This window comes from Taudactylus pleione, unplaced genomic scaffold (genome assembly GCF_031769625.1).
Source record: "Taudactylus pleione unplaced genomic scaffold, aTauple2 ptg000286l, whole genome shotgun sequence".
Classification (NCBI taxonomy): Eukaryota; Metazoa; Chordata; class Amphibia; order Anura; family Myobatrachidae; genus Taudactylus; species Taudactylus pleione.
In genome coordinates, this window is record NW_028284688.1 from 1,610,001 (window position 1) to 1,636,609 (window position 26,609).

The following is a 26,609-nucleotide window of genomic DNA, read 5'->3' on the forward strand; positions in this document are numbered from 1 at the left end:
TCTCTCTCATACCTATAGTATCTATCTATCTCATCTACAGTATCTATCTATCTCATATCTACAGTATCTATCTCATATTTATCTATCTATCTCATATCTATCTATCTATCTATCTATCTATCTATCTATCTCATACCTACAGTATTTATCTATCTATCTATCTCATATCTACATTATCTATCTATCTCATATTTATCTATCTTCCTCATATCTATCTATCTATCTATCTCATACGTATCTATCTATCAATCTTTCTGTCTATCTCATATCTATCTATCTCATATTTATCTTTCTATCTCATATCTATCTATCTATCTATCTATCTATCTATCTATCTATCTATCTATCTCATATTTATCTATCTGTCTTCTATCTATCTATCTATCTATCTATCTATATATCTCATATCTATCTATCTATCTATCTATCTACCTACCTACCTATCTATCTATCTATCTATCTATCTCTCTTTTAAAAAATTAAAAATAAACACATGGTTATTTCTTATGGGTGCAGTAAGATCATACAACATCCCGGGAGGCATTTGATCTAATTTAATATAACTGATGCACAAGTCAACTGTAAAATAAAAGATTTTTTAACCCACAGCAACAAGATTTAACATTCATGCATCTTACACAACTTAAACCTAAAGTGTACAAGCAAAGCCTTGAGTGATTGCGATGGGTTGCATAGCTTTAGAAAATGTCCATCTTCTCTGCCGAACAAATCCAACAAGCAGCTTTATATTGTTCCTGCAGCCTTGTCCACTGATTGGCCCAAAGCAACCAAACTAGCACAGTCTTTGTAATGACGGTTAGAAGCTGATTGGTCACTTTGGGAAACTCCCCTCTATATTTCTCTCCAGGGCTTTGTATATCAAAATCCACCCCCAACCCCGCCCCCTGGTCTGCGGATTTTCACCATCACCTCAACCAGTACAAGAACCATATTGTGGATCATTCTCATAACACAAAGCAGTCCTGATTTTTATTGTTTGATGGTCGAATAAGGAATGGATATTGGGGAAGGGAAAAGGGGACCTCATAAAGGACTGTGTATGATTCCTTGCGGGTGAATAATTGGTGTTGAGTTTATTTGTCCTTATTCTTGAATTGGGAAATGTACTTGGGACATTATAATCCTTACCCTAACTCCGGGCCGTAACTAGGGTGGTGCAACATGTGCCACCGCACAGGGCACCGCAGGGCAGGGGGCGCTGCTCAGGCCTGTTAATTTAAAATGTTCTGTTTATTATCATTCCCACTTGTAGCTTCCTTTACTTTTTTCCCCAGAATCTCCTGGCCGCCCCTCCCTCCTCCCTGTCCAACCCTCCCTCCATCTGGCCACCTCACCAAGCATCTTCAGTCGCATCCTCATACACACATTTCAAAATACTGTCATACCTGGGACTCAAACCTATCACCTCTCAGATGGCAGTCAGGTGTTAACATCACACCTCGAGCACCTTTGCCAGTGAGTTCAGCTGCCCCGCACAGAGTACATACACGGATTTCCCCGCCGCTGATATTTGCTGCATACACACTATATAGAGTAGCGCTCTTTCTATACCTTCAGTCGGTGACCTACACGGCCGGCTCTAGGCTTGTGCGCGGCTGTTCTGATCGACAGATCCTGCTGCAGCGTGATCGACAGATCCTGCTGCATCGTCACCAGCGTTCTCCTACATCTAGAGCTGGTGAGTTATACGGCATAATTATTGTATCATCACTGCAGCCACTGGGTTCACACTGTATTAGGCAGTGACACCTGGATAACAGTGGTACAACTAGATTGGTACCCCTTCATTATCATTTGGCACAAATCAGATTGGTCATGCCCCTTCCCCATGAGGCCACAACGCTTTTTCAGGCGAGTATCTTATGTCCCTATTTGAATAGGTGGGGAGGGAGACGTCATTGCTCTTTCTGGCCCAGGGCACCAAAAAGTCTAGTTATGGCTCTGCCCTAACCCTCCCCCTTACCCACCTTTTTCACGGCCAAATCCTAATCCTCCCCCAGCCTAACCCTAGCCGTCCCCCTAGTACCTAACCCTAATCTTAAACCTACTTTAATCCTCATACTCATCATTCTGCGATCAGGAATCTGGAGCATACTTGCCGACTACCTGGCTGCTCCTTCCGGGAGGGAGCAGCCAGATCGGCAGAACAGGCAGTGTGGCCGGCAAAAGGGGGCATGGCCGGATTGGCTGAGGTCATTTTGCACGTGTGACAGGGGGTGGGGCCATGTGATCGCGTAATTTTGGCCCCGCCTCGCTACACAATGCCGAAAAACAGACATTGTGAAGCAGGGGGTGGGGCCAAAATGACGCGATTCAGCATGAATCGCATCAGTGCCCCCCCCGCTGCGGGGGTTAACAGGTATTGGCAGGGAGATGGGGGATCAGCAGCAGGGGGGAGGCTTGCCTGCCTTTCCGGGGGCCCGGGGATCTGCACCCATTTATCGGGATGCTCCCGCCTGAATCGGGAGGGTAGGCAACACTGATCTGGAGCTGGGAGTCAGACTGCAGTTGGTGTGTGGTTGCACTGGTTGTACACCTCTTTTCCAGCCCTGTGTACCTGATTTCCTGTTATAGGGCTTAATATATTCTCTTTAATTGAGCTGTCATGTGATAATCATTTTATCTGGGATTTGTGTTCGCACTACCTAATTCATCTCTCCCAACCATCCCGATTTCAGTAGGACAGTCCCACTGTCCCAGCCACGGGGGGTGGTCATGCGAATGCAGGTGTGTCAGTGTGTTTGAACGTCGGGACACGGAATATGGGCTCAGCTACAGGGGACACGGCACATGGGCTCACCTACAGGATGAATGGCATATGGGCTCAGCTACAGGGGACACAGCATATGGGCTCAATTACAGGGGGCATGGCATATGGGCTCAGCTACAAAGGACACAGCAGATGGGCTCAATTACAGGGGGCACGGCATATGGGCTCAGCTACAGGGGACACGGCATATGGGCTCAGCTACAGGGGACACGGCATATGGGCTCAATTACAGGGGACACGGCATATGGGCTCAGCTACAGGGGACACGGCATATGGTCTCAGTTACAAGGGACAAGCCATATGGGCTCAGCTACAGGGGATACGGTGTATGGGCTCAATTACAGGGCGCATGGCATATGGGCTCAGCTACAAAGGACACGGCATATGGGCTCAATTACAAGGGGCATGGCATATGGGCTCAGCTATAGGGGACACGGTATATGAGCTCAGCTACAAGGGACACGGCATAAGGGCTCAGCTACAGGGGACACGGCATATGGGCACAGCTACAGGGGACACGGCAATTAGGCTCAGCTACATGGGGCATGGCATATGGGCTCAGCTACAGGGGAAACGGCATATGGGCTCTGCTACAGGGGACACGGCATATGGGCACAGCTACAGGGGACACGGCAATTGGGCTCAGCTACAGGGGGCATGGCATATGGGCTCAGCTTCAGGGGAAGCGGCATATGGGCTCAGCAACAGGGGGCATAGCATATGGGCTCAGCTACAAAGGACACAGCATATGGGCTCAATTACAGGGGGCACGGCATATGAGCTCAGCTACAGGGGACACGGCATATGGGCTCAGCTACAGGGGACACGGCACATGGGCTCACCTACAGGATGAATGGCATATGGGCTCAGCTACAGGGGACACAGCATATGGGCTCAATTACAGGGGGCATGGCATATGGGCTCAGCTACAAAGGACACAGCAGATGGGCTCAATTACAGGGGGCACGGCATATGGGCTCAGCTACAGGGGACACGGCATATGGGCTCAGCTACAGGGGACACGGCATATGGGCTCAGCTACAGGGGACACGGCATATGGGCTCAATTACAGGGGACACGGCATATGGGCTCAGCGACAGGGGACACGGCATATGGTCTCAGTTACAAGGGACATGCCATATGGGCTCAGCTACAGGGGATACGGCGTATGGGCTCAATTACAGGGCGCATGGCATATGGGCTCAGCTACAAAGGACACGGCATATGGGCTCAATTACAAGGGGCATGGCATATGGGCTCAGCTACAGGGGACACGGTATATGAGCTCAGCTACAAGGGACACGGCATAAGGGCTCAGCTACAGGGGACACGGCATATGGGCACAGCTACAGGGGACACGGCAATTAGGCTCAGCTACATGGGGCATGGCATATGGGCTCAGCTACAGGGGAAACGGCATATGGGCTCTGCTACAGGGGACACGGCATATGGTCTCAGTTACAAGGGACATGCCATATGGGCTCAGCTACAGGGGATACGGCGTATGGGCTCAATTACAGGGCGCATGGCATATGGGCTCAGCTACAAAGGACACGGCATATGGGCTCAATTACAAGGGGCATGGCATATGGGCTCAGCTACAGGGGACACGGTATATGAGCTCAGCTACAAGGGACACGGCATAAGGGCTCAGCTACAGGGGACACGGTATATGAGCTCAGCTACAGGGGACACGGCATATGGGCACAGCTACAGGGGACACGGCAATTAGGCTCAGCTACATGGGGCATGGCATATGGGCTCAGCTACAGGGGAAACGGCATATGGGCTCTGCTACAGGGGACACGGCATATGGGCACAGCTACAGGGGACACGGCAATTGGGCTCAGCTACAGGGGGCATGGCATATGGGCTCAGCTTCAGGGGAAGCGGCATATGGGCTCAGCAACAGGGGGCATAGCATATGGGCTCAGCTACAAAGGACACAGCATATGGGCTCAATTACTGGGGGCACGGCATATGAGCTCAGCTACAGGGGACATGGCAAATGGGCTCAGCTACAGGGGACACGGCACATGGGCTCAGCTACAGGGGACACAGCATATGGGCTCAGCTACAGGGGACACAGCATATGGGCTCAGCTACAGGGGACACGGCATATGGGCTCAATTACAGGGGGCATGGCATATGGGCTCAATTACAGGGGGCACGGCATATGGGCTCAGCTACACGCGACACGGCATATAGGCTCAGCTACAGGAGACATGGCATATGGGCTCAGCTACAGGGGACACAGCATATGGGCTCAGCTACAGGGGACACGGCATATGGGCTCAATTACAGGGGGCATGGCATATGGGCTCAATAACAGGGGGCATGCATATGGGCTCAGCAACAGGGGACACGGCATATGGGCTCAATTACAGGGGGCATGGCATATGGGCTCAATTACAGGGGGCATGCATATGGGCTCAGCTACAGGGGACATGGCATATGAGCTCAGCTACAGGGGACACGGCATATGGGCTCAGCTACAGGGGACACGGTATATGGGCTCAATTACAGGGGACATGGAATATGGGCTCAGCTACAGGGGGCACGACATATGGGTTCAGCTGCAGGGGGCACGGCATATGGGCTCAGCTACAGGGGACATGGCACATGGGCTCATCTACAGGGGCATGGCATATGGGCTCAGCTACAGGGGACATGGCATATGGGCTCATCTACAGGGGACACGGCATATGGGCTCAATTACAGGAGGCACGGCATATGGGCTCAGCTACACGCGACACGGCATATAGGCTCAGCTACAGGAGACATGGCATATGGGCTCAGCTACAGGGGACACAGCATATGGGCTCAGCTACAGGGGACATGGCATATGGGCTCAATTACAGGGGGCATGGCATATGGGCTCAATAACAGGGGGCATGCATATGGGCTCAGCAACAGGGGACACGGCATATGGGCTCAATTACAGGGGGCATGGCATATGGGCTCAATTACAGGGGGCATGCATATGGGCTCAGCTACAGGGGACATGGCATATGAGCTCAGCTACAGGGGACACGGCATATGGGCTCAGCTACAGGGGACACGGTATATGGGCTCAATTACAGGGGACATGGAATATGGGCTCAGCTACAGGGGGCACGACATATGGGTTCAGCTGCAGGGGGCACGGCATATGGGCTCAGCTACAGGGGACATGGCACATGGGCTCATCTACAGGGGCATGGCATATGGGCTCAGAGACAGGGGACATGGCATATGGGCTCATCTACAGGGGCATGGCATATGGGCTCAATTACAGGGGGCATGGCATATGGGCTCAGCTACAGGGGACACGACATATGGGATCAGCTACAGGGGACATGGCATATGTGCCAGCTACAGGGTGCACGGCATATGGGCTCAGCTACAGGGGACACGGCATATGGGCTCAATTAAAGGGGACACGGCATATGGGCTCAATTATAGGGGACACGGCAATTTGGGTTCAATTACAGGGGACACGGCATATGGGCTCAGGTACAGGGGACACAGCATATGGGCTCAGCTACAGGGGACACGGCATATGGGCTCAGCTACAGGAGACATGGCATATGGGCTCAGCTGCAGGGGGTATGGCATATGGGCTCAGCTACAAAGGACACAGCATATGGGCTCAATTACAAGGGGCATGGCATATGGGCTCAGCTACAGGGGACACGGCATTTGGTCTCAGCTACAGGGGACACGGCATATGAGCTCAACTACAGGGGACACGGCATATGGGCTCAGCTACAGAAGACACAGCATATGGGCTCAGCTACTGGAGACACGGCATATGGGCTCAACTACAGGGACACGGCATATGGGCTCAGCTACAGGGGACACGGCATATGGGCTCAATTACAGGGGGCACGGCATATGGGCTCAGCTACAGTGGACACGGCATATGGGCTCAGCTACAGGGGACACGGCATATGGGCTCAGCTACAGGGGACACGGCATATGGGCTCAGCTACAGGGGACACGGCATATGGGCTCAATTACAGGGGGCACGGCATATGAGCTCAGCTACATGGGACGGCATATGGGCTCAATTACAGGGGACACGGCATATGGGCTCAGGTACAGGGGACACGGCATATGGGCTCAGCTACAGGGGACACGGCATATGGGCTCAGCTACAGGAGACATGGCATATGGGCTCAGCTACAGGGGGCATGGCATATGGGCTCAGCTACAAAGGACACGGCATATTGGCTCAATTACAAGGGGCATGGCATATGGGCTCAGCTACAGGGGACACGGCATATGGGCTCAGCTACAGGGGACACGGCATATGGGCTCAATTACAGAGGGCATGGTATATGGGCTCAATTACAGGGAGCATGGTATATGGGCTCATACGGCATACGGCATATGGGCTCATCTACAGTGGACACGACATATGGGCTCAATTACCGGGGGCACAGTATATGGGCTCAAATATAGGGGACACGGCATATGGGCTCAGCTACAGGGGACATGGCATATGGGCTCAGCTACAGGGGACACGGCATATGGGCTCAATTACAAGGGGCATGGCATATGGGCTCAACTACAGAGGACACAGCATATGGGCTCAATTACAGGGGGCATATCATATGGGCTCATGTACAGGGGGCACGACATATGAGCTCAGCAACAGGGGACACGGCAGATGGGCTCAGCTACAGGGGACACGGCATATGGGCTCAGCTACAGGGGACACGGCATATGGGCTCAGCTACAGGGGATACTGCATATGGGCTCAATTACAGGGGGCATGGCATATGGGCTCAGCTTCAAAGGACACAGCATATGGGCTCAATTACAAGGGCCATGGCATATGAGCTCAGCTACAGGTGACACGGCATATGGGCTCAGCTACAGGGGACATGGTATATGGGTTCAGCTACAGGGGACACGGCATATGGGCTCAGCTACAGGGGACACGGCATATGGGCTCAGCTACTGGGGACTCAGCATTTGGGCTCAGCTACAGGGGACACGGCATATGGGCTCAACTACAGGGGACACGGCATATGGGCTCAACTACAGGGGACACGGCATATGGGCTCAGCTACAGGAGACACGGCATATGGGCTCAGCTACAGGGACACGGCATATGGGCTCAGCTACAGGGGACATGGCAAATGGGCTCAGCTACAGTGGACATGGCATATGGGCTCAACTACAGGGGACACGGCACATGGGCTCAGCTACAGAGGACACGGCATATGGGCTCAATTACTGGGGGCACGGCATATGGGCTCAGCTAAAGGGGACACGGCATATGGGCTCAGCTACAGGGGACACGGCATATGGGCTCAGCTACAGGGGACACGGCATATGGGCTCAATTATAGGGGACACGGCATATGGGCTCAATTACAGGGGACATGGCATATGTGCTCAATCATAGGGGACACGGCATATGGGCTCAATTACAGGGGACACGGCATATGGGCTCAGGTACAGGGGACACGGCATATGGGCTCAGCTACAGGGGACACGGCATAAGGGCTCAGATACAGGGGACATGGCATAAGGGCTGAGCTACAGGGTGCATGGCATCTGGGCTCAGCTACAAAGGACACAACATATTGGCTCAATTACAAGGGGCATGGCATATGGGCTCAGCTACAGGGGACACGGCATATGGGCTCAGCTACAGGGGACCCGGCATATGGGCTCAATTACAGGGGGCATGGTATATGGGCTCAATTACAGGGGGCATGGTATATGGGCTCAGCTACAGGGGACATGGCATATGGGCTCAACTACCGGGGACACGGCATATGGGCTCAGCTACAGGGGACATGGCATATGGGCTCAGCTACAGGGGACACGGCATATGGGCTCAATTACAAGGGGCATGGCATATGGGCTCAACTACAGAGGACACAGCATATGGGCTCAATTACAGGGGGCATATCATATGGGCTCAAGTACAGGGGACACGGCATATGGGCACAACTACAGGGGACATGGCATATGGGCTGAACTTCAGAGGACACAGCATATGGGCTCAATTACAGGGGGCATGGCATATGGTCTCAGCTACAGGGGGCATGGCATAGGGGCTCAACTACAGGGTGAATGGCATATGGGTTCAACTAGAGGGGACATGGCATGTGCACAGCTACAGGGTACATGGACTATGAGCACAACTACAGTGGACACGGCAAATTGGCTCAGCTACAGGGGGCATGGCATATGGGCTCAGCTACAGGGGGCACGGCATATAGGTACCACTACAGGGGGCATAATGTGTAAGGGCATTATGATGTGGCGTAATGTGTTATAAGGGGCATTACTTATTGTGTTATATGGGACATTAATGTATCATGGAACCACACACCTTAAATGTCATTGTTGTGTGTGTTTCTTTTATGGCTGGGGTGGGGGCACCTGAAACTATTTTGGCAGGGAGGAGCAAAATCTATAGTTACACCACTGGCTTGAGTACTCACTCCGTGCAGGAAGTTTAGCAACTTCTGTGGCAGGGTCATGTCAACTACAAGTGTACGTGCAGCTCCGATGTTACTCAATGTTACCGATGATTTTTGCATATTTGCACATTAGTATGGATATGAGAAGAGGGTAAGGGGCAGCATTATGTAGTGCTGGGGGTCTACATCTTGTGCTGCGACGGCAGTGCGAATGCATTTATTAGCATATTGTTTACAGCGGCTGGGTGCGTGCGAATGCAGCGTTGTGATCCAACCTGAATCAGGCCCAATGCTTAGTAAGGTTCAAAAATAAGGAATAGAATGAAAAAATTCTAACAATAAGTTACTCTGCAACATGTTACGCAGAGGTATCCGCTTTATTAGGAATACTGCCGTTATGCTCTTATCGGAAACTGGGAAGTGAATTTTAAATAAATCTTTTGTTTTTGATTACATATTTATTCACGTCTATAATAGGAGTAACAACCAACTCCAGGACTCTGGGCCTGATTCAGAGCCATTTGTAAGCGGCCGCTCGTTCACACAACTGCGCATACGTATGGGTCGTAATGCGCATGCGCAAACCAGTCATTGCAGTCGGAAATCGTGTGCTCGCAAAATAGCGAATGCCTGCTAATTTGAGTGACAGAATGAGGCGTTTGTGGGTGGTAACAGGGGAAGGTGCTTGAAAACGGGGGAGTGAAGATCCGAATGCAGGCGTGCCAAACGGTCAAAATGGCATTTAATGGGAGTGCATAATTAACAAAGCAGTCTCATCTACCACGTCACTTGGTTGTCTTTTAGCCTGAACTGCTCGCAGTGATCGCGGGAAGTAAATCCTACCACAAGCACTGCGAGCAGGTCAGATGCCTTTCGATGTTCCCGATTAATCTAATAAATACAGGAGATGACGTATGATGCGAACGGCAAAGGGGCGTCTTTACATTTTTCGGACGCTCGCTCAGACATAGAGGCGTCCACAGACCGCAAAGAGCGAACACTCAATTTAAATATCCGGCCCCTTTTTCAGAACGACCGTCCGCAAATAGCGTCTGGCTCTGAATCAGGCCCTCTGTACCTATATTTATGGTATATACTATAATATAACCACTAACATTTTGCACAAGTTTTATTCTGGATGGACATTATTTTATTATGTATAAAGGTATTGAGTAAAGGTGAGTTATGCCATTAATATATTGTGGTTTCCAACAGTGGCCATCATTGACCTTGTATATAGCTGTTTGGGTCCCTCTTCCATAGTTTATGTATGTCTTTTGGGGAGTAATTTGGGAAGACCCTATTTTCTCCTTGGCTGCAAACTTAAGAATCACCTTCCATTGGGCACCAAGCCAGTAACCCTCTTTTTTCTGATGGGTAAATGATGAACAGCCAGCATATTGTAAGCAAAGGTCATTCCAAACTGGTGTGGCTCATGCACTAATGGCTGTAAGAAAACACCACAGCTACTTTGAAAGAATGGTTATCGCTGATGGTGCCTTTGGCAGGAGCTTCAGAGACTAAGGGGTAAATTTACTAAGAATCAGGATTGTCCCGATTTGCAAAGTGATTCATCTCGGTGTAATTCGCCTGAACTTGGGTGATTTAATCTCTTTTTATCTATCAAATTTACCAACAGGCGATTTGAGGCTAAACGAGTTTGCTGATGTGGATCGATTTTCTCTGGTGATTTTAAAGCCATCTTGAGAGAGTTATCTCACCTGAGATTGCAGTGATTTCTTTCTGCACAACTTTCCCTAGCAAGCAGCCTGCACATATCAGTGAGATATGTGTAAGCTGCTTGTGTTGTACCTGTAAAAAACGGGTAACATTTTTTTTTTTAAAATGACGTTGTCAGGACTTTGACTATTTTAGTACATTGCATAGACTTAGACTATTTTAAACTACACTTGCCGAAGTTCCATTGTGGTCGTGGGAGGATCTATCCTGGTTGCTGGCATTCATCACATGCAGTGTGCAGAAAGTTAAAGTGATCATCTGTTTCTTAGGTGTCGTCAGGTTGTTGGATTCCTTGATTGCTTATTATTCCAAACCTGATTCTATTTGGGTCACATGTTCTGAACTTCCTATGGATCACATACCTCTAGTATAAAGCCTGTTACTAACTACGCCTCATTGTCTGTGCAACGTTACTTTCAGGGCTTCCTTGGACTCCTGCCAGATCCCCGCAGTGCCTGGTGTATGCTGTGAACATCGCTACATTCCTGCTCGTGTTCCGGTTCAAGGTCTGATACAGGTTATCAGCTGCACTACAGAGTTCAGCATTGCCATTGTCTTTCCGTTTGTTATCCTGCTCTATTATTGCTTTTCCATTCTATGCTACACTATTTGGTTTACTTGTTATTATTGACTCATACGGACACTGTGGTTACTTCTTCTACAGTTGTCAACTGCACAGTTAGTCTATCCTCATCCGAACCCCATCACATCGCAGGGCTCAACCCTGCTCCGGACCTTCATCCTGCCGCAGGGCTCAACCCTGCTCCGGACCTTCATCTTGCCGCAGGGCTCAACTCTGCTCCGGACCTTCATTACGCCGCAGGGCTAAACCCTGCTCCAGACCTTCATTATGCCACAGGGCTCAACTCTGCTACGGACCTTCATCTTGCCGCAGGGCTCAACTCTGCTCCGGACCTTCATTACACCGCAGGGCTAAACCCTGCTCCAGACCTTCATTATGCCACAGGGCTCAACCCTGCTCTGGACCTTCATCACATCACAGGGCTCAACTCTGCTCCAGACCTTCATTACGCCACAGAGCTCAACCCGGCTCTGGACCTTCATCACATCGCACGGCTCAACTCTGTTCCGGACCCTCATCACGTCTCAGGGCTCAACCCCGTTCCGGACCCTCATCATGTCTCAGGGCTCAACCCAGTTCCATACCCTCATCACATCTCAGGGCTCAATCCTGTTCCGGATCTTCATTACATCTCAGGGCTTAACCTCGTTCTGGATCTTTTTGCATCTCAGGGCTCAATCCTATTCCGGACCTCTGTCATGATACAGGGCTCAACTCCATTCTATCCTGAGGCCCTAGCCTCATCTTGGACTCGGAGTTTCCCCCCCCCCCACACCAGTTCAGTGTGTATACCCCTGCACCTGTTAATGCATGTCATGAACTTTGTGTTATTGAGATTTAATGTGGAACTTTGCCATACAGTTTTTGTTCTTGAATAAATTCTATTTACTTTTATTTCATGCTAGTGATATTTCATGAAAAGGTCATTCCTAAAACCACATCAGTTCATACTACCTAGTAAGCCTGACTCTTCCCAGGAGTCTCAAGTGTCTGTAGCCGTGACAGACGTGAGGTCCCTCCCCAAAAGACTAAGCAACCCCGGACTTGCCAGCCAGTCCTGATTCTTTAAATGACAGGGAACAAAATGTGAAGGGTTCCACAGAAATTTAAGAACCAGCACCAGGCAGCAGGGCCAGACCTGATTTTAAATATAGGGAGAAAAAAATTGATGTGAGGTTACCTGTATATTTAAAACCAGCTCTGGACCCTTTCTAGCGCAGGACTGATGCCACATCCAGGTGAGTCCTTTCACTGGGCCCACCAGCCGCAGCATCAGTCCTGACTGCTAGTCAGCAGAGGCCAGGGATCCCTGGGGAGTTGAAGACCCCTCCAATAAAGGGTTCCCCCTCTCCAGGGCACCCCTGGCCTAGGCTGATAGCCCGGGGCTATCCCCTCCACCCCTGGGTCGTGGGTGGCGAATTGATAGTGTAGGTGTAGTGTTAAAAATAGAATTAACAACATTGTCTTTACAGTAGAACTGCAGGTCCCAGCAAGCCTCCCCCACATGCTGGTACTTGGCAAACCACAAGTACCAGCATGTGGGGAATTAAGCGGCCGCTGGTATGTGTAGTTCACCTGCAAAGAAATGTGTAAAAAACAAGACACACATACCATGAAAATAAAGATTACATCCATGCACACTCACATATACTCACCTGCTGCCAGATGTTCACGTCCCCTTCTCAACGTAATGTATCCTATGGAAGTACCTGAAAAAAAGATCCAATACACACCTTTTGTCCCACAATGTTCTCAGCAGAAATCCAATAAGTGCCATGGACACACTGTAACAACACGTTTCAGCATGTTGTTACAGTATACGAATGACAGTTCATGGTAATGAGCTGTCATTAGTACTGTGCCTAGAGCCAATTAGTGGCGGCTTAACATTAGTGGCAGCTCATTGGCTGGGATTCACATGGACTTAGCCAATGAGCGTCTCCTCCTTTGAAGTCCACATGGGTACCAGCCAATGAGCCAATTAAATGAAATGCAATGAGGTGGTCCTGGTGTTGTTGGTCCAGACTCTGTGATGTGGTGACCCCAGCCAGATAAGCTCAACTTCCTGCTCTTAGATGTATGTTTTAGATGCTTGTTTATTAAATGTTTTTTATATATACTACTGATTTATATCCTTATTCATTTATGTCTTACCACAAAAGTCTACATGAATAACACAGTGGACATCAGGACATTGCCAAATTAGTCCACTGGTTCGAGAACTTGCACTTTATTATTTGTGGTTTTGGTCACATGGTCTGGAGACATATATGGTTGTACAACGCACTGTGCACTTTTGTTGCGGTGATTCTTTGGATTTTTTGCACAAACACTGTGCACTTTCGGTTTCCTTATTTTTTGCACCAATATAACTTTGTATGAGGGGTGCCAAAACTCTTGTACAAAATTAATATTGAATTGCACCTATAGAGGTGGTGGTTTATTATATTTAAAAAGAGATGTAATGTAAATGATTCACAACTAATGCACTTTATTATATATTTTTTACCCTTGTGGCTGTGAAAATATCTCTCTGGAGCTTTAATTGAAAGGAAATTGGAATAAAGCACAAGTGGACTTTTGGTTCTTAAACACTAGATGGCGCCGAAGTCTCACTAATATATATATATATATATATATATATATATATATATATATATATATATACTGGGCTGCAGGCTTAAATGCTTTGATCAAATCATGACAAAATCGCCTTGGTTTTATTTGCTGCACACACATACATTTGTAGCATATTATTGTTAGCGCCGATAGTAAAAGTTTTTCTGTTTTGTATACATTTATGGCATTAATATTGCCATGCTGCTGGTACCATGTATGATATGGGTAAAACCGAGCGCGGGCATATTTCTTCTCTGTTTTGTTTAAAAATTTTGCCTTGTGCTATCATGGCAGCTTTCAATTAAGGCTATAAAAGGCCTGGTTGGGTGTGGGCTAACAGCCAGCCCCTGTATAGATGTGTCACCCTGTATCTAGGAGGTGAGTACATATAACTGGAATGTAATGATGTGCTAGGCATATATGCTAGTGTTGGGGACCTGCAGAAAAATGGGGTCCCTTGATGCTGGGCTGCAGGCTTAAATGCTTTGATGAAATCATGACAAAATCCCCTTTGTTTTATTTGCTGCACACACATAACTTTGAGGTATATCATTGTCAGTGCCGATAGCAAAAGTTTATATATATATATATATATATATATATATATATATATATATATATACATACATACATACATATATATATAATCTGATAATTGGCACTCCCACAAATCTAAGCAGCTGTGTGAGTGCCAGTCCAAGGAAATAGATACACAGAGCAAGGGAGTACTATAAAGTGGGCGCTACAGTAAATGGAAGTCAGAGACATATGTATATGCCAATGCTTGGAGTCTTCAATTACCCTTTTTCAAGAAACCTTATATATATTCTGTGTATATAATATATTATTTATATATTATTATAAAATCGGACCCTGATCTAAATTAGGTTATCACACATGTTGGCCCAATAACATGGCAGCCATTGTAAAAGATAAAACAAATGTCTGTCAGGAGGGGATTCTGGGTCCTCAGACCCCCCCTGCATGTACCACTGCATGTATTTGGCCTTTATTAGACCTAATGCAGTTGATCATGTGCGTTATTATTATACATACTGGGGGTGATTCTGAGACAATAGTCAGATGTAGGGAAAACATTGGGTGGGCGCACTGCGCATACAGCTCAATGGTTGCCACTGGGGGATGCAGATAAAGATTGCATGGGAGGTTCATGCCCTTTGATAGGCATTCCTGGGTGGTAACTGTGGGAGGGCTAACGGGTAGAGGCAAGTCGTGGGGGTGTTGGTGTCAGCGACTGCATTTAAAGATGCAGGGCCTGATTCTGAAATGGAGATTGAGCAATTGTTTGCCATTGCGCATGAGTGTAAGTCACACTGGGCAATTTGCTACCACCTCATTGGGCTTTCGATTGTGCCATTGACCTTTTACCGGATGCCAGACTTCCAAGGGGTGGCTCTACTCCTTGTTCATTCCCAAAAGTAAGGCAATGCAAGAGTATATCGAAGAGTGCACCCACAAAGGAAAATTCTGTCTTTTGCTGAATCACTCCTTTATGATTCAACACCCAATATACAAGTATTTTGTATTTTTCCTGTGGTGCACCATCAGCCACAGTGAGCTCCAACCTACTTTAAAAGTAAAATTAACTGGTTACTAATCATTATTACTGTAATTATCCTTATATTATAATTATCCTTTTCCTGTGTGGATTAAACAAACCCCTCTCCAGAGATATATTGAAGACTCCCTGAAGAAATACGGCCATTCAAATCTCCAGTAGGTGCCGGTTTCTTTTTCATCCAGAAGAATATGGCCTTGCATAGACTTTCGTAATCTTAACAAGATCACCGTTAAAAATGCCTACCCTTTACCCTTGATCTCAGTCATGTTTGACCAGTTACGGGAGGCCTCTATCTTCTTAAAGATATATTTACGCGGAGCCTACAATCTCATCGGCATCTGTGAAGGAGATGAATGGAATACGGCTTTCAACACTCACTCAAGACATTTTGAGTATTTAGTCATGCCTTTTGGTTTGTCCAATGCCCTAGCTGTCTTCCAGGACTTCATTAATGAGATCTTGAGGGATTTCCTGAGAGTCTTCGCTGTAGTTTACTTGGATGACATCCTCATTTTTTCCAAGTCCGTGGAACAACATTGGCAACACGTGAGACTGATACTGCGATGACTCTTGATCTGTTTGTACTTAAGCCGGCTCGGAGGTGTAAAAGCTCCCTAATGAGAGCAGTGAATATTCATTAAGTAGCCAGAACGCAATATGCTACTATGTTGCAAGTAAAGAACTGCCAGATAGAGCAGCTGATCAGGATATTGTTCATGTTCTAATAGACTAAGGAGGTGCAGAGCTCAGTAATAAGAACAGTGAATATTCATGAGAGAATCTAAACGGACAATATTATTGTGTTGTGAGTTAAGCTATTAAATCAAATTACTCTTGTGTATCACAGCTTAAATTACTCTAACACCCTTTAGGTGCCACAATACAGCACTGTGGTGTATTAGGAGACTGTAGTTATACCAGAAGATTGTGAGAGTGTAGAGCTCTAATAATAGAACAATCATATATTGAGGTAATTGGATTATAGTGAATTGATTGAGTGCTGTCTGGCACCAGTCTCTTCCGTAAATCACCAATATCTATTTCACATAGGTTTCAATCATGGTACGAGACGTTTACTGGTGAGATATTCAACATTAAACTATATTGTGTGGAATGAATATGCCCATTGTGGTTACATAGCACATTTATAAGATTACCACACAATAATTATTACTAGAGAACACTTATTTTATATATTTAGAAATATATTTCGCTTTTGTTTTTTTATTATTTAAGGACGTAATAAAAGTTATGTTTTATTAATTGTTTGGTCACTTGAGTACATCACGATTAATCCGTGAGTGCCCCGATATAGGAATACTTTGCTTCTTTTGTTCATTTCATGGTTATATTATATTCCTGGGAGCACCTCCATCCAAAATAGTTACGTATTGAATTTATGATATCTATAGGATTATTCATATGGAATAGGGAAGGATAATCTTCTATAGAGTGGTCTGTGCGGACATTTTTCTTATTTCTTCATTTTTGGAATTCATCCCAGGAGCAATTCTTTTGAGTCTTCACCAAGTATTTGGGACCCAAGTTCATTGGTCCATTCAGAATTATTGCTCAAATTAATCCTGTGGCTTTCCGTTTAAAGTTACCCCAGTCTCTCAAGATCAATAACACTTTCCACTGTTCTCTTCTAAAGCCAGTTTTCCAGTTCTTGTTCAGGGACTCTAGAATTTCCAGAGGCTGTCTCCAGTTTCTTGTATACTGGAAGGGATACAGACCAGAGGAGCGCTCCTGGATTCCAGAAAAGTTATTGCATGCTCCGAGGAAAAGATCTTTTTAGGACTTTCCATACAAACCTGGGTCTTGGGGTTCTGTAACCCCTCCTCAAGGGGGGTACTGTCACAAGCTGTCGCACAGACAATGCTGTGCAAGCCAAACACCGGGCTAGCATTCATTGAGACTCCACCTACCTCCCATCTGTCATTCTGGGGCAACTCTGGATTGGCTCTGAAATCCATATCCTGCTGCTGTCAGTGCTGCTTTGATGCCAGTGATAGAGTTTCTCGTGCTTCCAGTTATTCCAGTCTCCTGTTGATCAGTCGAGTTCCAGAGCCAGTTTTGCTGTGTTTATCAGCTGCCGTTTGTTCCATCCAGGTGGCTCAGTCTGCATTCCACCTGCTCATGCTGCATGTGTCATCTAGGCAGCACGGTGCGCTTCCTCCCCATGAAGTGCCAGTCTACATCCGGCGGCTTGTGTCAACCCAGCAAGACCAGCTGCCTTCCTGCATCAAGAGTGCACAATCCAGCGCACTATTGCTAGTGTCAACCTGGCAGCACTGGTCGCAATTCAGCATCACAAGTGCGCAATCCAGCGCACCACCACCATTGTCGACCTGCCGAAATTGGTTGCAACTCAGCATCCCAAGTGCACAATTTGGCATGCCATCACCAGTGTCAATTCGGCAGCACAGGTTGCAACTCAGCATCCCCAGTGAGCAATCGAGTGCATTGTTGCCAGTGTCAACCCGGCAGCACTGGTTGCAACTCAGCATCTCCAGTGTGCAATCCGGCGCCAGTGTCAACCAGGCAGCACTGGTTGCAACTCACCGTCTTTGTGCACACTTCATCAGAGACTCATCAACCCAAGGTTGCATCTAACCCTGGGGCCCCAGGCCACAACGATCTAAGGCAAACCAGCCCTCAAGGCTGCTTCAACAGCCCAAAGGCTGCATCACACCTTAAGCCCCTTGGCCATGACTTGTCACTGCTTCAACAGCTCAAAGGCTACATCACACCATTAGCCCCTTGGCCACGACTAGTCAATACAAACCAGTCCCAAGGCTGTCTTCAGACTTCTCTTGCCAGACTATCCATCTGTTCCTAACACATGCAGTACATTAATACTCATGAAATCATGCAGCGGACTTTGCCAGTTTTGTGCAGACTACAGAGAGAATGCCTTACACAGGGCCTGATTCAGAGATGGACGCCCTGAACGAGCGCTCGCTCTGAATCAGGGTGTTTTCTTTTTATTTTGTTCGGCCTCCTGGCCGCTCACAAAGCTGTGGGTGACCACTCACAGCTATTGCGAGCGGCCAGGTTGATGGTCGCGATGGTCAAGACCATCGTGACCATCAGGCTTGTGACGAGACCCTTGTGGTAGGGTCTCATGGCCGCAAGCCCCAGAGAGCTTCTGGCTCTAACAGAGCCGGAAGCTCTCCCACTGACATCACTGGTGATGTCAGTGGGGCCACCCCCAAATGGCAGGCATTCCTTTGCGAACACCTCCGTTTGGCCAGCCACCCCCCCTGCCCACCTACCAAATGGGGCGAGATGTCAATCACCATCGACAGCTCGCCCCCTTTGGTGCGAGACTTGGAGCGACGGAGCAGCCATCGCTAGCCGGGTCTTGCGCATGTGCACGACGGAGCCGGCTCCGTCATGACATGCCCAGTGGGCAAACATTGACCCGGTTGTGAGCGCTCAGCGCTTGCGACCGCGTCTGAATCAGGCCCACAGTCCATTCCAGCTGTTGCAACATAGGATGAATATTCAGAGCCTACAGCTACATATGACTTCATGTTAAGTTGTTCCTGTTAGTCATCCCACATTAATCCTGAATGCTGATTTAACACAAAGAACCAGTCGCAATGTGTTGGTAACTTGCAGAACTGAATTTACTAAAAATGGACATGCACCAAAAACACACTGCAGAGGTCCGACACTTTCTCCAAATCCAGATTACCAACACCGAACAAGTCTACAGTTACTGTTTTGTTGTAGTATGTGAACGTATCATTCACACTTTCTATGTTGATGCAGATATCGTCTATAAACTGTTAAATATTTCACTGCAATCTAATTGTAAAATACTTCATTTAATTTTATTATTAAATACACAGGAACCTTATGCAGCCACCTTGGATCAAAACATTGATATTGGACTATATTGGACTTTACCTAACATAGCAAACCAGCGTCAAAATTACTTTTTGCCTGTAGGGGGCACTGTTAGTTGGCCAACAGCTGTAGAAATTCTGTTAACATCTTTGATACTTTCACACAACCTTTAATAATACTGTTTCCATCAGATTAACTTCTTAGATGTCCAAACTAGTTAAGAATAAACCACATCATTCATAACTAGTTACATTTGTTAACAACATCAGAGCGAGCATCAATATTTAGTCCTAAATCTGTAATACGGTTGTGTTATATTGATATCTGCTACAATAATCATACAGAAATCATTAGACAACGCGGTCACTGTTAATACTGCCTATGTTTTATAAACACCTGGTACTCTAATGTGTCTACAGAATAATAAGCAAGTAAAATAAGAGATAAAGGTATAAAATAATGTAAATATTGGCTAGATAACATGAAAAAGACAAAAAAAAACAAAAATTCTTAATAACACCACGTCAGCTTTTAGCAAATATTAGACAAAAATGACTCTTAATAAAGTGTAAAAAACAAACTTATATCACAATTGAAATAGGGTTTTATATAAATTCTGCGCTGACAAAATTCAAACGGACAGCTCAAAAATCATGTGGTCCCCACCGTATATCATACAACAATAAAAAAACAATACAATAATTCAAGCGCTCCTTTTTCTGAGATATATAAAAGTGTATTCTGAAGCAACAGTCTTTTAGAAGAATGAGTTTTCTTTCTTCTATTGAATTTCTTCCTACAAAAAATCCCGCAAAACAAGCAGAATAATATACCGTTGGCAGGGAATATAATTTTAAAGTGCAAATTTTCCACTCCTACTTACATATAGGTTTAGATGATCCGTCTTATCACAACATGAAGAGATTCATTTATTTCTTTTTTTCTCTCAATGGGTGAAGTATGGTCCACACCCAGCAATGTACATCAAAACCTCCGATAGTATCCAATGTATTTTCGTCCTGCCGGAAATGTTACCACGTGACTCCGTTCCCACTGCCTATGTGTGCGATGCCTACACGCTGCACATACAGGCCGGGAACTAATTTGTTACTATCGGAGGTTTGAAGCACTTGAATTATTCTATTGTTTTTTTCAACTTATATCACAAACTACCAATATATTATTCCTTTTATAGTTGTTTTTATTCTGATATGCTTAGTACATACAGTATTTTTGCCTTTTCCTGGAGCACAAGTACAACACCCAAATGGAGCACAGACTGTGATTTAGGGAAGATGGGAAGAGACAATGCATTACAATGTATTAGGATTTATCTCCCCCTCACACCTCCCTTCTGCATGTCTGGATTTGTAAATCAAAATTGCCTGAAAGCTGCTATAAATAATGAGAAACATCTTCCAAAATGTATCATCCCAGCAGCAGGATTAGGACTGTTCTGTAACTGTACTATGGACATCTATCTGCACACTGTTACACTTTGCTCCAAGTAATTAGCCAGTGTCGCCCTGCATTGTATTCAATATAGGGAGCTCAGATGACATTGCAGGTAGAGATACTGTACAATGATTACTGCAGACTGTTACATTACAGAGCAAAACTTTCAGAAGTTTAGAGTGCTGGTTTGCAAACAATAGCAACAATTAGTGTATAAATGTTATATATATATATATATATATATATATAACTATATAGTGGTTTGTTAGTATTTTCTGCAGTGTGACCTGTTGCATTCAAGAAAACTGTGCAAATGTTTAAACAACCAGTAAGCATGTAACATTTTTTCTCTCTCATCTATGTTTCCATCCTGTGTGCAGTTCCCTGCATGTCACTGAACATTAATGACCGGTTAAGGTGAGGGAAGCATATAAAAGTGCGACAATTACTCACCGTCACATTTTTGTGCCAAAATAAGGGGAGTATAAGTCACTGCAAGGATGCAGAGCAAGGAGGATATTTGCACAAAGCTCATCATGTCTAAATGTTAGAAATGAGACTCTAAGTGCAGACTAAGATTCTCTTGCACTGTTCTTAAATAGGGAATTCTTTGGCATGCATTAAATTCCAGCCCCCTTTTCTGAAACTTGGGAGGTGTTTGCCATCATTAAACCCCTTCAGTGCTGAATGATGCCTTATAGGACATCCCCTGCAATGTGCTGCAGATTGGAGTGTGAAGAGAGTTAAAGCTGTAGGACCCATGTTTGACCTCACAGAACAGGAAAATACTTTAAGGAACACATCTGATAAATGTTCTTTATGTGCTCTGCAAATTTGCCATTACCTTCTAAATATAGAGGCAACAGATGTTATCACATGTATTACTACACCATAAGCACCAAAAGTGTCCCAGTAATCAGATCATCATTTCTAACAGAGGTACAGTACATACTAAGTGTCATCCGTAATGCTACGCGCCATGTCAGATTAATAAATGGTCTATTTATAAAATGTTACAATACGTAGAAAAGTCCTATTTACTAAGGTAAAACGTAAAACAAAAGAGTATTATGTTGTGAGCTAAGTATACAGTATCATAATTAAACATGTGGTGACTGTACAGTAGGCCTGATTCAGAGCTGTACACTCTGAACGAGTGCCCGCTCTGAATCAGGGCGTGTTTTTTTTTTTTGCAAAGCGGCCTTTGGGATGCTCGCATAGCTTGCAACGAGACCCTTGCAGTAGGGTCTTGTTGCCGCAAGCCCTGGAGTGATTTTGGCTCTACCAGAGCCAAAATCACTCCCACTGACATCACTAGTGATGTCAGTGGGGCCGGACCCAGACGGTAGGCGTTCCCATGGGTATGCCTCCATCTGGGCAGACAAGCCCCCAGCACGCCCACCAAAGGGGGCGTGCTGTCACTCACCATCGACATCACGCCCCATTTGGTGCGAAACCCATAATGACGGCTACCCCGTCATTATTCGGGTCTCGCACATGTGCACGATGGAGGCACCTCCGTCGTGCACATGCGCATTTGGGCAACATGGACCCACTTGCGAGCACACAGCGCTCGCGAGCGGGTCTGAATGAGACCCAGTATTCACAAACCATCGCAGATGAAGTTTTTTCTTTTACATTTTTAAAAATGCTTAGCCCCCCCCAAAAAATATTAGATCCATGAAATGGGACAGGGGACAATGCATCACATTGGGTGTGACTAGGTAATTTCCAGTGCCAGGCTGCTGCATATTTCCCACCCGACAAAGCATTTCAAGATCATAAAAGCAACACCAATACACGTGGCAATGGAGAGGGGGAGTACTAGCGGGCTGCAGTCTCGCCAAATGGCCTCTTTTGGTGCATCTGGTCATGAGACTCTGCTAGTGCTGGGCGTCATTTTTGCATCTTTTTTTTGGGAAAAAAATGCATCTAAGTCGCAATGTGATGTGACCAGGACGTACCAGGAGACTGTGCTGATTAATTTGATATGTGACACTTGTATATATTTATGCTACGGAGTCTCTCAATCACTATGAGAAGTGCTACAATGCACCAGCCGCAGTTTTTTTCCATGCTAAGAGCCTGATTTAGAACCGGACGCTGTTTGAGAGCGCTCGCAATGAATTGGGGCATCCTTTTTTTTTTTTAAAGACTGCCTCCTGGCCACTCGCATAGCGGTGGGTGACCACCCACAGCTTATGTGAGCGGCCAAGTGATGGTCACGATGGTCAAGACCATCACGACCATCGGGCTTACGACGAGAACCTTGTGGTAGGGTCTAGTGGCTGCAAGCCCCAGTGGACTTCATGCTCTAATAGGTATTACTCCTGTGTGAGAGTGCTGGTATACAGGTATTACTCCTGTGTGAGAGTGCTGGTATACAGGTACAGTATTACTCCTGTGTGAGAGTGCTGGTATATAGGTACAGTATTACTCCTGTGTGAAAGTACTGGTATACAGGTATTACTCCTGTGTGAGAGGGCTGGTACACAGGTATTACTCATGTTTGAGAGGGCTGGTATACAGGTATTACTCCTGTGTGAGAGTACTGGTATACAGGTATTACTCCTGTGTGAGAGTGCTTGCATGCAGGTACTACTCCTGTGTCAGAGTGCAGGTATACACGTATTACTTCTTTGTGAGAGTGCTGGTATACAGGTACAGTATTACTCCTGTGTGAGAGTGCCGGTAAACAGGTACAGTATTACTCCTTTGTGAGAGTACTGGTACCCAGGTATTATTCCTGTGTGTGAGTGCTGGTATACAGGTACAGTATTATTCCTGTGTGAGAGTGCTGGTATACAGGTACAGTATTACTCCTGTGTGAGAGTGCTGGTATACAGGTACAGTATTACTCCTGTGTGAGAGGGCTGGTTCACAGGTATTACTCCTGTTTGAGCAGGCTGGTATACAGGTATTACTCCTGTGTGAGAGTGCTTGCATGCAGGTATTACTCCTGTGTGAGAGTGCAGGTATACACGTTTTACTTCTTTGTGAGAGTGCTGGTATACAGGTAAAGTATTACTCCTGTGTGAGAGTACTAGTATACAGGCATTACTCCTGTGTGAGAGTGCTGGCATACACGTATTACTCCTGTGTGATAGTGTTGGTATACAGGTAAAGTATTACTCCTGTGTGAGAGTGCTGGTATACAGGTATTACTCCTGTGTGAGAGAGCTAGTACAAAGGTATTACTCCTGTGTGAGAGGGTTGGTATACAGGTATTACTCCTGTGTGAGAGGGCTGGTATACAGGTATTACTCCTGTGTGAGAGTACTGGTATACAGGTATTACTCCTGTGTGAGAGTGCTGGTATACAGGTACAGTTGTACTCCTGTGTGAGAGTGGTGGTACACACAGGTATTATTCCTGTGTGAGAGTGCTGGAATACAGATACAGTATTACTCCTGTGTGAGAGTGCTGGTATAGAGGTATTACTCCAGTGTGAGAGTGCTGGTATACAGGTACAGTATTACTCCTGTGTGAGAGTGCTGGTTCACAGGTATTATTCCTGTGTGAGAGTGCTTGTGTACAGGAATTACTACTGTGTGAGATTGCTTGTATGCAGGTATTACTCGTGTGTGAGTGTGCGGGTATACACGTATTACTCCTTTGTGAGAGTGCTGGTATACAGGTACAGTATTACTCCTGTGTGAGAGTGCTGGTATACAAGCATTACTCCAGTGTGAGAGTGCAGGTAAACAGGTACAGTATTGCTCCTTTGTAAGAGTGCTGGTACCCAGGTATTATTCCTGTGTGTGAGTGCTGGTACACAGGTATTACTCCTGTGTGAGAGTTACAGGTATTACTCCTGTGTGAGAGGGCTGGTATACAGGTATAGTATTACTCCTGTGTGAGAGTGTTGGTATACAGGTATTACTCCTTTATGAGAGTTACAGGTATAACTCCTGTGCAAGAGGGCTGGTATACAGGTATTACTCCTGTGTGAGATTGCTGGTATACAGGTATTATTACTATGTGAGAATGTTGGTATACAGGTATTACTCCTGTGTGATAGTGCTTGTATGCAGGTATTACTCCTGTGTGAGAGTGCTGGTACACAGGTATTATTCCTGCGTGAGAATGCTGGTATACAGGTATAACTCCTGTATAAGAGTGCTGGTGTACAGGTACAGTATTACTCCGGTGTGAGAGTGCTGGTATACAGGTATTACTAATGTGTGAGATTGCTGGTATACAGGTATTACTCCTTTGTGAGAGTGCTAGCATGCAGGTTTTACTCCTATGTGAGAGTGCTGGTATACAGGTATTACTCCTGTGGGAGATTTCTGGTATACAGGTAAACTCCTGTGTGAGAGTGCTGGTATAGACATATTACTCCTGTGAGAGAGTACTGGTAAATAGGTATTACTCCTGTGTGAGATTGCTGGTACACAGGTATTATTCCTGTGTGAGAGTGCTCGTAAATAGGTATTACTCCTGTGTGAGATTGCTTGTATGCAGGTATTACTCCTCTGTGAGAGTGCTGGTAAACAGGGAAAGTATTACTCCTGTGTGAGAGTGCTTGTATACAGGTATTACTTCTGTGTGAGGGTGAAGGAATACTGGTACAGTATTACTCCTTTGTAAGAGTGCTGCTACCCAGGTATTATGCCTGTGTGTGAGTGCTAGTATACAGGTATTACTCCTGTGTAAGAGTGCAGGTATACAGGTATTACTCCTGTGTGTGAGTGCCGGTAAACAGGTACAGTATTACTCCATTGTGAGTGTACTGCTACCCAGGTATTACTCCTCTGTGAGAGTGCTGGTATGCAATTATTACTCCTCTGTGAAATTGCAGGTATACAGTTACAGTATTACTCTGGTGTGAGAGTACAGGTATACAGGTATTACTAATGTGTGAGATTGCTGATATACAGGTATTATTCCTGTGTGAGAGTGCTTGCATGCAGGTATTACTCCTGTGAGAGTGTGCTGGTATACAGGTATTACTCCTGTGTGAGAGGGATGGTATACAGGTATTTCTCCTGTGTGAGAGGGCTAGTATACAGGAATTACTCCTGTGTGAGAGAACTGGTATACAGGTATTACTCCTGTGTGAGAGTGCTGGTATAGAGGTATTACTACTGTGTGAGAGTGCTGGTATACATGTACAGTATTACTCCTGTGTGAGAGTGCTGGTACACAGGTATTATTCCAGTGTGAGAGTGCTGGTATAGAGGTATTTCTCCTGTGTGAGATTGCATGTATGCAGGTATTACTCCTGTGTGAGAGTGCTGGTAAACAGGTACAGTATTACTCCTTTGTGAGAGTGCTGGTACACAGGTATTATTCCAGTGTGTGAGTTCTGGTATACAGGTATTACTCCTAAGTGATAGTTACAGTTATTACTCCTGAGTGAGAGTGCAGGTATACAGGTATTACTCCTGTGTTATAGGGCTGGTATACAGGTATTACTCCTGTATGAGAGTTACATGTATAACTCCTGTGCAAGAGGGCTGGTATACAGGTATTACTCCTGTGTGAAATTGCTGCTATACAGGTATTATTACTGTGTGAGAGTGCTGGTATACAGGTATTACTCCTGTGT

At 46.2% G+C, this 26,609-nt stretch overlaps 1 protein-coding gene across 2 annotated transcripts in view; it reads right to left on the minus strand.

Annotated features, from left to right (window-relative positions):
• LOC148511985 (collagen alpha-1(III) chain-like) overlaps nt 1–26,609 on the minus strand; it is a 94,982-nt gene that overhangs the window by 15,920 nt on the left and 52,453 nt on the right. Inside the window, exon 1 of one of the 2 annotated variants that reach the window (XM_088482404.1) lies at nt 21,509–21,602. The exons of the other annotated variant lie outside the window; for it this stretch is intronic. Coding sequence (XP_088338530.1) covers nt 21,509–21,593 — 85 coding nt within the window. The 5' untranslated portion in view covers nt 21,594–21,602. Of the gene's footprint in view, nt 1–21,508; nt 21,603–26,609 lie in introns of those variants that run through there. 2 annotated transcript variants of the gene reach the window in all.